Genomic DNA, 14,336 nt, shown 5'->3' on the forward strand with positions numbered 1-14,336 from the left:
CAGACAAAGAAGAGCTGGAGACACCTTTTTTACCAGACACATAGCTCGGGATTTCATTTCCCTTGTCCCAGCACACAGGGCTGTTCACAGACAACTGCTTGGAGACTGAGGTAGCTTCCTCCATAGGCAAGTCAATACCCCTGACAGACACAGGCACATTTCCTTCACTGTCACTATTCTCCACACAGGAAACAGGTAAGGTATAGGGACATTTATCTTCCACTATCCCTGCCTTCCCAAACTGCTGACTAGACAAAGCCATCAGCTTACAAGGCTGCCCAGGCTCCTCCAAACTTTTCCTGCCTTCCTCTCCTTTGTTCCAGCACACAGGGCTGATTACAGACAAAGACTGGGAGAGTGGGGCAGCTTCCTTACCAGGCACCTTGCCACTCCCAGCAGACAAACTGCTCTTTTTACTACACTGAGCCACTGCCAGCAAATCATAGTTACCCTTTTCAGATTCACTTTTACAAGCTGTACTAGCCACCAAAGCATCACCCATCAAAAATCCACCCTTTCCTTCCTCAGCTAGGGCTTCCACCTGACCATCCTCTTTAGTCTGCTCCAGAGAAACATTTTCCTGCCCAATAAGATTTTGCTGCTCTTGATTTAACTCCAGATTCACTTCTGAGACACTAGACCGACATTCAGAAACTTCATTTACCGACAAATAGCTCTTCTCAGACAAACCTTTGGAGCAACCCTCCCCAGGCAAATCATTGCCCACAATAGACACAGGTTTAAGATCATTCCTGTCCTGTGACTGACCACCTGGACTGAACAAAGCTTTAACATTTTCCCCAATCAAAAGATCCTTAGGCAATAACTTCCTTACACCAGCTATAACCTCATGCTTAGCACCATTCCATTCAAGGTGGATTCTGGCTAAAGGCACACGGACAGTAAACTCATAGAGGACTACAACATTCACACTCTGATTTGGTAAATAATCTTCCTCTTTGACAAGATCTGCTTTAACAAGAGTGATGTTAGAAGCCATAATTTGCCCTACACAGCTTTTACCATTGACTTTTACATTCTCTGTGAATCTTTCATTACCACTCCCATACAGAGCATTGGCACCAGTTATGGAGTCACCCTTTACTGAGGACACAGTAAAAGCATTTACATAAAAGGTGGCAGAATTGGGGTACATTTGGTTACACCCAGACAACTGCTCAGAGTTATACAACATACCAACATTGTTATAAACTGGACTTTCAAGAGGATACAATTTCTGCTTTTCTTCCCTTGCTTTTTTGACTTGGAGCTGAAATCTTTGCACTTTTGCCTCAGCTTCTAGTTCCTGCAATCGAATTTCTGCCAGTCTTTGTTCATGTTCAAGTTGAAGTTTACTTGCTGCCTTTTGCTTTTCAATTGCTTCTGCCTTCTGATCACTGGCCATTAACAGATCTCTCAGTTCTTGATTTGTAGCTTTCTTTCTAAAGCTTATCCCCTTTTCTGAACACAAATCTTTCAGGGGTTTTTTGTCAAGGCCCTCATATGCTCTTTGCTCACCCATTGCAACTGCTCTTTAACCAACCAAACTCTCAATCCCAAAATTCAAATTTGGATAACGTGGGGTTCTGATCCAAAGCTTAATTGACCTGGTTCTGTGGATCCAAGCACGACTACGCCACTGTGACAATGCGGTTCTGGCGGAACCCAACTGAGAGTGCCAACTCAGGACAAATTGCTCAAATAGGGCAGTTACAGCCCAAGGCTGGGGTTTTTTCCACCTCTAAGGCAAACCAAACCAGCCAGACTAAGAGGACTTCAGTCTCACCCCACTGGCTAACTGCAAGTCTCACAAGCAATCTCCTTAGACACTCCAGTTTCCCAGTATTACCACCAGTACCACTCGTTATGGGGACAAATGGTTATGAAAACCAATACCCCAGTAAAAGAAAAAGGTTCTCCTGATCCCAAAGGACCAAGCCCCAGACCCAGGTCAATATACAAATCAGATCTTACCCACAAATCACGCTGTTGCCAATCCTTTAGAATCTAAAATCTAAAGGTTTATTCATAAAAGGAAAAAGATAGAGATGAGAGTTAGAATTGGTTAAATGGAATCAATTACATACAGTAATGGCAAAGTTCTTGGTTCAGGCTTGCAGCAGCGATGGAATAAACTGCAGGTTCAAATCAAGTCTCTGGAATACATCCCCCACTGGGATGGGTCCTCAGTCCTTTGTTCAAAGCTTCAGCTTGTAGCAAAGTTCCTCCAGAGGTATGAAGCAGGATTGAAGACAAGATGGAGATGAGGCATCAGCCTTATATAGTCTTTTCCAGGTGTAAGAACACCTCTTTGTTCTTACTGTGGAAAATTACAACAAAATGGAGTCTGGAGTCACATGGGCCAGTCCCTGCATACTTTGCTGAGTTACAAGGCGTATCTGCCTTCTCTCAATGGGTCCATTGTATAGCTGATGGTCCTTAATGGGCCATCAAGCAGGCTAGGCAGAGCTAACACCAGTTTGTCTGGGATGTCACCCAGCAGCATAGCATAAGTTTGAAATACAGACAGTATAGAGCCAATATTCATAACTTCAACTACAAAAGTGATACACACATATAGACAGCATAATCATAACCAGTAAACCAGAACCTTGTCTTAGACACCCCATTTGATCCCCTTTATACAAGATTTGCGTGCCACTACAGGACCTTGGTTGCAACAATGATCTATATGGTCCCAGATTATATCAATAACGTCACAGGGGGCTATGTGACTTTGTGGCGGGGGAGGGCGGTTACAGATCCCCTGCTGCGTGGCTCTGTCATCCAGGCTAAGGACCGCTGCATAAGATCTGTAACTGCCCTCCCCCGCCACAAACTCACATAGCCCCCCCCCCCCCCCCCCCCCCACAGAACGTGAAAACCACCTCCCAGACTGACCAGGGTGCCTAGTGACTGCAATGTGTGTGAGACCTTCTGCTGAACCTGCCCCCGTGTCTGTACCCTGGTAAAGGTGACTGTCCTCTCCAATTACCAACCCCCTTCCCCCCCTTCAAACACATTCTCCTCTAAAAGAACATGATGGAAACAGTAATTAACAGAAACGTATTTTTTATTAACAACTACACAGTTAGGGGATGAAACTGGGACGGGGGCTTGTGTGAGGTGCTTTTGGAGTGAAGGAAAGGACTTATCAAATCTTTGGGAATGAGAGCCTTCTGCTACATGAGCAGTCTGCAGGGGTGGAGTGACTGTTTTCATGGCCCCTGCCGCCCCAACTTCTTGGGACTTTGGGTGAGGGGGAGATGGGACTTTGTGGCGGGGGAGGGCGGTTAGAGAGAGAATACAGCGGGGCTCTGTCCTCCTGCCTCCAGTCCTGCAGAACATCTACAAGGCGCCGGAGCGTGTCCGTTTGCTCCCTCATTAGTCCAAGCAGCGTTTGAGTCGCCTGCTGGTCTTCCTGCCGCCACCTGTCCTCCCGTTCGCTGTGTGATTGCTGGTATTGCGACATGTTGTTCTCCCTCCACTGGATCTGCTGTGCCGCTGTGGCTTGGGAGCAGCCCATAAGTTCTGAGAACATCTCGTCCCGTGTCCTTCTCTTTCGTCGCCTGATCTGCGGCAGCCTCTGGGAGGGGGACGCCGGGGTAGCTCGGGAGACACTCGCAGCTCTGGGATGGGAAAAAGGGAGTGAATTCCTCAGAAAGATACAGTTTTGCGAACAATTAGTATAGTCTTTCTCTGTGAACAAGACCATGCACAGCACCTATCACATGCGCACTCAGTACAAGGTCGAATTTTCAGCCTTCCCATTGAGTGCCTGGGGTCTTGCTGTACAGATCACACAAGCGGGGCCGGACAATGGAATTCGGCTAGCAGGCGGACATGGTAAGCCGTAGACTTCTGGCTACTTAAAGCTTAATTTATAGCAGTGCCCTCCTTTCACGTTCCAAGCAATGCTCCTAGCGTTGGCCAGTTCCTGCTGCCGGCAATCTGGCCAGCATGAACTCTGCCCCTGTCCCACCCCCCTCACGGCTGTCCCTGGGAAAGATCCCTCCATGCTGCCCCTATCACGCCTCCACCACGTGGCTGTAAACGGCCGGTTACAGTTATGTAAAGGAACAGGCAATCAGTCCCAATACTAACATTCCCCTAATTCAAAGCAGGTCACCATGAGTGATATCACTCTGATGAGGATTTCGGAGACAGAGAAAGACCGCATGCTGCGTGAATGCCAGCAAGCACCAGGGCCGTATGCCGCCATGCTTTGCGAGGCAATGATCCCGGAGTACTTGCTGCTAGCCTGGCGCAGAAAAGTTTCCTACCATGGAGGACGCAATAAGGCCACTCTCCCCAGGAACCTGATGCAAAGGCTTTCACAATACCTCCAGGAGACCTTCGTGGAGATGTCCTAGGAGGATTTCTGCTCTGTCCCCGGACATATTGACAGAATTTTCCAGTAGCTGCACTGGAAAGGACTAAAAACTAAAGCGCCTAGGTCAAACTAATCATGAAAAACCCATTGTTAAGATACCATTCCTATTCTGTTCAAAATAAATGTTTAAAACGCTTACCTACTGATGTTTCCCCTGATTCACGGTCTGGGTTATCACCTTGGGAGGGTTGGTAGGGGATCTCGGTGAGGGTGATGAAGAGATCCTGGCTGTCGGGGAAATCAGCGTTGAAAGTGCTGTCGACTGCCTTGTCCTCCTCATCTCCTTCCTCATCTTCCTCGTCTGCGAACATCTCCGAGGAAGCGGCCGTCGACAATACCCCATCGTCAGAGTCCACGGACAGTGGTGGGGTAGTGATGGTGGCCGCACCTAGAATGGAATGCAGTGCCTCGTAGAAACGGCATGTGTGGGGCTGGGATCTGGAGCGTCCGTTTGACTCTTTGGTCTTCTGGTACCCTTGTCTCAGCTCCTTAATTTTCACGCGGCACTGCATTGCATCCCGGCTGTATCCTCTCTCCGTCATGGCTTTGGAGATCTTCTTGTAGATCTTCGCATTCCGTTTTTTCGATCACAGCTCCGAAAGCATGGACTCATCGCCCCACACAGCGATCAGATCCAAGACTTCCCGATCAGTCCGTGCTGGGGCCCTCTTTCTATTCTGCGATTGCATGGTCACCTCTGCTGGAGAGCTCTGCATCGTTGCCAGTGCTGCTGAGCTCGCCACGATGTCCAAACAGGAAATGAGATTCAAACTGGCCAGACAGGAAAAGGAATTCAAATTTTCCCGGGGCTTTTCCTGTGTGGCTGGTCAGAGCATCTGAGCTCGGACTGCTGTCCAGAGCAGTCAACAGAGTGGTGCACTGTGGGATAGCTCCCAGAGCTATTAGCGTTGAATTCCATCCACACCTACCCTAATTCGACATGGCCATGTCGAATTTAGCGCTACTCCCCTCGTCGGGGAGGAGTACAGAAATCGATTTAAAGAGACCTCTATGTCGAAATAAATAGCTTCGTTGTGTGGACGGGTGCAGGGTTAATTCGAGTTAATGCTGCTAAATTCGACGTAACCGCCTAGTGTAGACCAGGCCTCAGACTTTCAGACCAACCGTTAGAAACATTTACCAGTGTTCTTTCTGAAACCTCATTCATCTCCAGGTGAGACAAGATTATACACCGTAGATGAAAAAGGAGCTATTACCTACACACGAAAAACTCTTTTGTAAATCACCAAGATTATTTGTGGCACATGGAAGCAAATCTAAAGGAAGAACTCTCATCTCAAAGATTTTTTTAATAGTTATCAAACTTTATTAGAACAGCCCGTAACATTAGCAAGTTGACTTCTCTGTCTTATGTTAGATATTCTACCAGAGCATAGGCAACCTCGGCAGCTTATCTTAGTAGTGCTCCCATAGCTGAGATCTGTTGGGCAACTACTTGGAGCTCAGTTCATATATTCACCAGCCACTATTCATTGATGTCTGGTGTCAGATCTGATGCCAAATTTGGTTGGATTATACTGCAATCATTATTTAGATAACTCCTCTAGGAAGCAGGAGATGGGAACTTAACTGCTAGCCCATGACCAGGATTGGGATATGCACATACAGACACTCAAAGAAGAAAGAATGGTTACTTTTCAGTAACTGATTCTTTGAGATGTTCTGTACATGTGGATCCCACAACCTGTTCTCCTTCCCTGTAGCTTGGAGTCTTTCATTTGGATTCTGGGTGGTGAAACACCTAAATAGCAATTGGCATCCCTCTGCCCTTGGGTGGGGGAGCGCAAAGGAGTGAGCAACCCCAATGGACACTGCTGGTCAATTAATTCTGAACTCTTGTGCATGCAGAGCGGGATCCACATAAATCATTTCAAAGAATCACAGTTACTGTAAGGTGAATAACTATTTGTTCCTAGCTGATTAAACTATTTCTTTTTTTCCCCCTAGGAAATCCAAAACGTGATAAAATTATACGTATGTATTACAATTCTACACTATTACTTGAAGTTTAGTTCTTTATAAGCAAGTTGTGCCCAATAAGAATTTGTGTTTGTATGCTTGTTTATAGGTTACACAAGATGGTATCCACCCTGGGAGAATAGGATCGTATGTGACGAGTCCTGTATTGCTGTTGTGGTTTTAAGACCATCACTGATGTTGTTGGCTTTTCTAATTGTTTTTCTTATGCAGAAGCGTTATTCAAATATGAGTATATCTAAATAATCTATTTGAAATATATATTTCCTGAAAAGTTATGACAAGTCCTTAAAAGATTAATATCACACCCACCTGTTAATCAAGAGAATTCTCTTGATTGATGTTTTTACAGTGAATTTGATCATTTAAAAAAACATATCATAAAGTGCTGTGGATGTTTAATGGGTTATAAAGAGTAAATTATTTTTACTCTAAGCCCTTACATATCTTATTTATAAATACAGATAAATATATTGTATTAAAGACATGAAAATGATAAAAAAGGCAAAATTTTAAGTTAAAGGTGACAGTCTGGCAAGAGTCATCAGAGGGATATCTAGTAAATGGCTTTTCCACAATGAAATTTTAACAAATAAAGGGAAACACCTGGCGTCTAGAATTAAATAAGGAAATTAAAACAATGTTTCCACTTTATAATATTTGTAATTTCCACTATATAAAAATATTTGAAGTGGTGACTACTTAATTTAGAGGTCTGTCTACGGAATCATACTGTTATGGATCTAATCCTACTTTTCTGGAGTCAAGTCAAAACTCCAAGTAAAATGGGAACAGAATCAGATATCACTTCTATAAAAAGAAAGCATTTTATAAATATTCAATAGTACTAATATAGCTCTAGAAAAATGTATATAAATTTGTAAATGGCAGCTATTCATTAAGGTTTCAACTATTAAAAATAATTATCCTTCAACTAATTTGTTCCTAACTTATTTTGAACTTGGGAAAAAAATATGCAGTGAGTAAAATGCTCCAGTTTAGACTTTTCTTGTAGTTCCTGGTTTGCTGGCACAACCACTGTTATTTAAATATGGATATCTTATCTGTTTTTTAATGTAAAACAAATACAGAATTTTATCTGAGAACCATTCCAAACCCTCTGATAAATATATGTTTACCTCTATTTTATCCAAGAGACTTTAAAGGCATTAAAGGTATCCTATTTAGATATATGTTAACTTGAATTGCTGCAAAAGACCATATGTATTGACTCAGGGATTTTAAATTTTTCTTTTGCTATATAGTAAATTCTAGAGCCAAGATTGGTCCAATATGTCTAATATTTACTGAGGACTTGTCTACACAAAAAAACTTAGTTTGCCGCGAGCTGGGGTGTAAATCTACCCAGCAATAGCCTGCTGCACACTAAATGTCCATGAGGACCACGCTGCTGCACACTAGAAGTTCTGTAGTGTGCTTTAATCTTCTCTTCTTTGAAATGGGAGTAGATTAAAGTGCACTACAGAATTTTTAGTGCACAGCAGCAAGCCCACACAGACAGTGTGCAGCAGGTTAGCACAGGATAGATTTACACCCCGGCTCAATGCAAACTAAAGTGTTTGTGTAGACAAGCACTGAGGTTGCTTAAAGCAATTCTAGTTTACATGGTAAATATGTAACTTTTTACAAAATGTGTATTGTCTCAGGAATCTGTATTAGTTCAAAAGGTTTACAGATAGTGTTTGAATTTTTTTTTTTTTTTCTTAAACACAAGGTCAAATCCTGCCATGTTTTCATGCCCAGAGCTCAAGATGAAGTTAATGGGACCTTCACACATGTTCATTTTAAGGAACCGTCGGCCCATAATACCTTTATATATTTCATTGTAGTTCTAAAACATTATACTTGTCATATAATACTATATTCAGAATTGTACTGATTCATCTTATAGAATATCCCAGAGTAAAAGTGAATCTGTTCATAAAAACTTATTTTAAAACAATTATTGGACATAAATGCTTTTACATTTCTAAACATTTAGAACATACCTATTTCAAAACTAAAATTACTCAGAAGGTTGCTAATTTTTTTAAACTTGGCAAAATTTTTCACAAATGGGTGCCTAAAGTTGGGCAGGCAAAGCCATAATTAGGTACCTAAATAAAAGTCATCCAATATTCAAAGTTGCTCAACATCCGTAGCTCCCAATGACTTCACTGAGCTTCAGATGCTCACACCTTTGAAAATGTGGCTTAAAGTCCTTAATCCCTAACGTACAAAGGTTTATATTTGTAATAAAGCTGTTTAAAGTTTTAAGCTTTCTGTTTAATGTTATTGCATAACTTTAAGGCACTACTTTCTTGCAAGCAACAACAACAAAAGTCCAGTAACATTCAAACATTACTCAACATAGGATTTCCTAGTTGTGGAAGAGAATACAATTATGGAAGAGAATACAATTATACCTACTCAAACCACCAGGGGGAACTCCATCATCACTTACTAGCTCCCCTTGTAACAAAATTTGAGAATCCACTCTGAAAACAAAAGAAACTAGTTTGAGAGCAAAGGAGGGAGGAGATCTGTTGTCTTCCAAGTTGTGTGAACACCCTCAGCACATATTGGCCAGACTTCTGCCAGCATGGTTTGAGGCTTGTAAACCTTAAACTCAAGGCACATCTTAAGTGGGTTTGAGGTTTGCTATGCATTTCTTGGAGAGCTCTAGTTACGAAGTCCTGAACAAAAACATGAGAGTCATACAACTGCTTAACCAGCAGATAGTGGTGCCTGCCTGATTAGGAGACAATTACTTTACCATCAATTCCTTTTTCAGTGGGTAAGTTTTTCTGTATGTGTGAAGCTCATTTTTCACATCTCAGATGCTGAGCCTAGCATGTAATTGTTCTTTAGCTGTTTTCAACTAAGTTGTTTCTTTGTTAGTGAAGATAAAGAGTGGGATTGGAAGATGCCTACAGGTTAATCGAAATGAGGATTAGGATATGATTGACATGCTTTACACAATGCATGGTTGTCAGCTAACAAAGCTTTTTCTGAAGGGGAGACATACCATTTTGTGACAATCATTCCATGTTCAATTCAAATCTCATATAGAATGGGAATGTATACTCCAGATGGCATTGCACCTCTGTGAGCATGAAAAATTTGAAATGGATGGCCAAAGACACTCACCCTAAAAAGGCCTCCACATCTTCTGAGCCCTTCACATGCCATCTCAAAAGATGAGAAGAGAGATGAATTAATAGTCTTGAGTTTTTATCCCAACTTTTCCGCTATTTGTATGTTTGTTAATACAGTGTTAGTATCTAAAATTGTATAAGACAACAAAGGTTTTATTTACTGTAGATGACCACTTTATTTCCATGTTTGTTTGTTTCAAATAAATTCTTTTCACCTTCACAGACTGCATTTTATTTTACCATAGCTTGTGTGTCCATTGTAGACACCTAAGAAAGAATTACACTAGCAGTAATGAATTGTATAGTGACATTCCTGCAGTGTATGTGATTTTGATTGTATTTTAAAGCATTCATTATTTGTAAAGTGTCAGCAGTGTGCTTGGTTTTGTTCAACAGATTTTTCTTAGAAATATTACCCCCATAATTAGGCTGCAGTTCCACAGGAGCCTCTTCGCTAATGTACCTGTGTTGATTGTATTTTGGATTAAAATATGAAGGAAGGAGAAACAGGTGCATGAATTTCTTTTGGCATGTTATTATATTGGAGAATCAAGCAGTTCTGATAGCTTGATTTGGGGGGAGGGATAGCTCAGTGGTTTGAGGATTGGCCTGTTAAACCCAGGGTTGTGAGTTCAATCCTTGAAGGGGCCATTTAGGGATCTGGGGCAAAAATCTGTCTGGGGATTGGTCCTGCTTTGAGCAGGGGCTTGGACTAGATCAGGCCTGCACAACACACGGCCCGCGTGGGCCCACTGTGCGGCCTGCGGGCAAGCGGTGGGGGGCGGTTTCTGGGTTCACCCCCGGCCCGGGGGGCCTGACCTCACAGCCCTGCGCACCGCGCTCTGACCGCCCTGACAGTCAGAAGCGTGGCTGCCGGGTTTGCCCCCTGCCGGGGCAGGGGGGCCCAACCTCCCCCACCCCTGGGCAGGGGGCGAACCCGGCAGCCGCGCTTCTGACTGTCAGGCCGGTCAGAGCGCGGCGCGCAGGGCTGTGAGGTCGCCCCCCCGCACACGCGTCTCCGTCTCCCGCTCCTCCTGCCTGGCGTCCAGCGTCACTTCCGGGGCTGCTGAGGCGGGAAGCGCTGGGCACGAGGCAGAGCCGGTAAGTCTGAGCGAGGGGAGAGGCACCCGGCCTGGGCTCGAGCCGCAGCTCACGGGGGCTGGGGTCAGGGGGATGTCCAGCTCAGAGGGGCTGGGCTCGGAGCTGGGGGTCAGGGCTGGGGGGGGCTGGCCGTCAGGGGGTGTCCGGCTCAGAGGGGCTGGACTCGGAGCTGGGGGTCAGGGCTGGGGGGGGGCTGGCGGTCAGGGGGTGTCCGGCTCAGAGGGGCTGGACTTGGAGCTGGGGGTCAGGGCTGCTGGGGGATGGGGTCGGGGGCTGCTCAGCTCACAGGGGCTGGGCTCAGAGCTAGGGGTCAGGGCTGGGGGGGGTGGGGTTCAGTGGGGCTGGGTGGCGCTGGGGGGAGGAGGGGGGCCTGTTTCAGCACAGCCGGGGGGTTTCAGCCCTCAGCTATTTTCTTTGGAGTAATATGGCCCTCACCGCTTTACGAGTTGTGCAGGCCTGGACTAGATGATCTCCTGAGGTCCCTTTCAACCCTGATAGTCTATGATACATTTTTAGGTAGGATTTAAACTATTGTTTGAATTTTTCTGGATATGTGCCCTCCTGTAATTTCTATAGCACAGATTTTTTCTCACTTTAACTTGAATCCGGTAGCCTCAATTGTCTTCAGAATTTGTTTTAACCTTATGTTCTTCTCAGAGTGCTTGCTCATGTCCATTCCAATGTATGTTTGTGCTCGCCCCGAGCACCACCACTGGAAAGTATTTCCCTCAGTGGTATCCGTTGGGTGGGTTCTGGTGCCCCTGGAGTTGCACACATATAGTGCAGATATAAAGGGTTCTCCTGACCCGCAGCCCCCTCGGTTCCTTCTTACTGCCTGTGAAGGTCACTGGAACTTCAGCTTTCCTTGCGTTTTCTGCAAGTACTCCTCTCAGTGGACTTTGATTCTTTGATTGTGCATAGTTATTTTATTCAGAGTAGTTAAATTTTAGTTGTTGAGTTAGGTAGTTAGATTAGCGAACCCCGCTGGGGCATGCCTCAGTCTCAGGGGTTTAAGCTTTGTGCTTCATGCTACAAACCTATGCCTGTCAGTGACCCCCATTGCGGCTGCCTTAAGTGTCTGGGGGAAGCTCACATGTGGGAGTACTGCAAAATCTGCAGAAACTTCAGGCCCTGCACCAAAAAAGACAGGGACATCAGGCTTAGGTTCCTCCTCATGGAGGCAGCATTTCGCCCTCCCTTGGAGCCTAGTCACTCCGACTCAGCACTGAGTACTTCAGCCTCAATAAGAAGTGCCCTGGCTTCTATTAGAGATATGCAGCGTTCTTCCACATCTCTAGAGCCAAAAAAAGACGCTTCTTCTGCTTCTCAGGACTCCTGGCACCGTCAGTCAATCCTGGGGAAGTAATGGGGAAGAGTAACAGGAATTCTTCCTGAGCACCAACGTCCAGAAGCAGCGTATTCCATTCTGGAAACGGCTGTTTTTCGAATGTCTGGCCACTGCGCATTGAAAGGAAGGATCTGTGGGCCTGAGAAGCTGTGGCCCTCAAGAGGTGCTTCTAAAGCCAAAGGGACCTTGGCTAAGTTTGTGATGACGTGACTTTGAGGAGGGTCTGAAGTGTGGAAGGGGGAGAGTAGAAAGAGACCGTTGTTGTCAGAGAAAGAAGGTGCTGAACAGCCCGTCATTGAAGGAAAGGTCCCACGCAGGTGTTGTGGAAGAAGGTGTGTAGCCCCCAAAGGCAGCCTACAGCCAAAGCCTTTGGGAAGGAGAAGAGAGCAAGGGATGTTGCTGCCTTGTGGGGCCCCTGCTGTTGTGTAAACTGGCCACAGCTAGTCTCTTGGAATTCCATGCAGTAGAAGGCCCTACCCTATTCCTTGTTAGTATAGTGGTGAGTATCCCCACCTGCCACGTGGGAGACCGGGGTTCGATTTCCCCAATGGGGAGGACAACACCTTTCAAATGGGGAGAAAGAAATACCAGCACATTCCTCACCTCCTGCTTCTATGGCAACTTCTGTTCACACCCTGTAGTGTTGATTTTCACCTCCAGAGAGACAATTAGCACGCAAGGCCACCCCAGCTGCTTGCCCTATTGAAAGTCTCTATATTGCCTTCCACCACTGGGCCCAACTTCAAGACCTGCATGTCAGGGCACGTTTCAGGGTCACAAAGGGAAATACTCTGGCCAATGGCATGAGGACAATCGCCCAGCCAAACAGGGTGGAAGCTGGTCAAAGGGTGAGGAAAAGAGAAAAGCGGAGAGGCTGGCCTTCTGTCTTTTTTCCTTTTGTTACAATTTTAACTAATGGGGAGACTTGAGAAATACCTGTGGCCATAGGTCAGGTAGGTGGCCGCCCCAAGAGTGCAGATCTGAGCATTTTCTGCTGAGCTGCTGTGTCACTTGGTGGCTGGATGTGATCATATAGTGGTTAGTACTCTGTACTGTGGCCGCAGTAAGCTCAAATCTGAATCACAGCATTGCTTTTGGTGGGGGATCTTCTGACACGTCTAGTGGCTCAGGCTGATTGTGTCCATTTGCAAAGAGTCAGCAGCTGGTCCCTAGTTTCTGCTTGGTAAAGGAAAGTCAATCAGAAAAAGAGTAGCAGGGAAGAGTACCAGGAATTCTTCCTGGGCATTCTTCCAACATCTGGAAGCAGCATATTCCATCCTGGAAACGGCGGTGTTTCAAATGTCCGGCCACTGCGTGTTGAAACGAAGGATCTATGGGCCTGAGAAGCTCTGGCCCTCAAGAGGTGCTCTAAAGCTAAAGAGGCCTTGGCTGAGTTTGTGGAGCATCTGAAGTGTGGAAGGGTAGAAAGAGTCAGTTGTCAGAGGAAGAAGGTATTAAGCAGCCCATCAGTGAGGGAAAGGTCCAGGCAGGAGTTGTGGGAGGAGCTGTGTAGCTCCCAAAAGTGGCCTGCCGCCAAAGCCTTTGAGAAGGAGAAGAGAGTCTTCTAGGACCTCTCCTGTCCTCCATGAGTTTGCAAATATTGTTTGCACTGGAGATAGAGACTTCTTCCCCTCCCAGGAGACCAGTGGCCATGTTGGGGCTCCCTGACAGTTCAGAATGGGGTGCTGCTCCAACCAGACCATTATACACACAGTAGCCAACCATTCCGTTTCTGGGGAATAAAGTCAACATAGCCTCCGTGCTGCCTCAGTGCTGAGGCCTAGCAGTGAACCTGTGGGCCAAATGCACAATATTATGCCCTCCCACACATGCCCTCCCTCACAGTGAGAGGGGGCTTCTCCAGAACTGCCTGGTGTAAATACGTGCACCTCCTCCAGTCACCTGGAAGGGTAGGCCTGCATAAACATTAGCTATTTCTGCTAACAGCCCTATTGGTTAAGCACTAACCACCCCCAAGCTGACAAGCCACACCAAATTCTGAGGTTGGGGTCATGAAATCCAGCACTTCCCATGGGATTCTTCTGTAAATCAGAGTGCGGCATCACAAAGCTCCTGGAGGAGAGGTAGTGCCTCCTTGATTTCCAAAGATTAGCTGACCTAGGAATCCCAACCACGTTTCCTCATTTGTAAAGAAGGACACTGTGACATGAGGTCTTGCAGGAGGGGATTGAATTGTGGTCTCATAAAGGTAAGAAGGCATCTTCCACAGAGGGCAACTTGTTTTTTTTTATAAATTAAGCAACACTGAAATGACAAACCAGTTCCCTTACTTTTATGTTGAAGCTGCTGAAGCAATTCATTTCCTGTTATCACACAG

At 45.6% G+C, this 14,336-nt stretch overlaps 1 protein-coding gene across 1 annotated transcript in view; it reads left to right on the forward strand.

Moving 5' to 3' along the window:
- The window catches only part of LOC101949039 (glioma pathogenesis-related protein 1-like), a 51,245-nt gene extending 41,478 nt beyond the window's left edge, over nucleotides 1-9,767 (forward strand). Inside the window, exons 5-6 of the mRNA XM_024102259.3 lie at nucleotides 6,362-6,388; nucleotides 6,483-9,767. Of these exons, the coding sequence (XP_023958027.2) occupies nucleotides 6,362-6,388; nucleotides 6,483-6,637 (182 nt within the window). The 3' untranslated portion in view covers nucleotides 6,638-9,767. The remainder of the gene's footprint in view (nucleotides 1-6,361; nucleotides 6,389-6,482) is intronic.
- The last annotated feature ends 4,569 nt before the right edge of the window (nucleotides 9,768-14,336 follow it).

Source organism: Chrysemys picta, chromosome 1, assembly GCF_011386835.1.
Source record: "Chrysemys picta bellii isolate R12L10 chromosome 1, ASM1138683v2, whole genome shotgun sequence".
NCBI lineage: Eukaryota > Metazoa > Chordata > Testudines > Emydidae > Chrysemys > Chrysemys picta.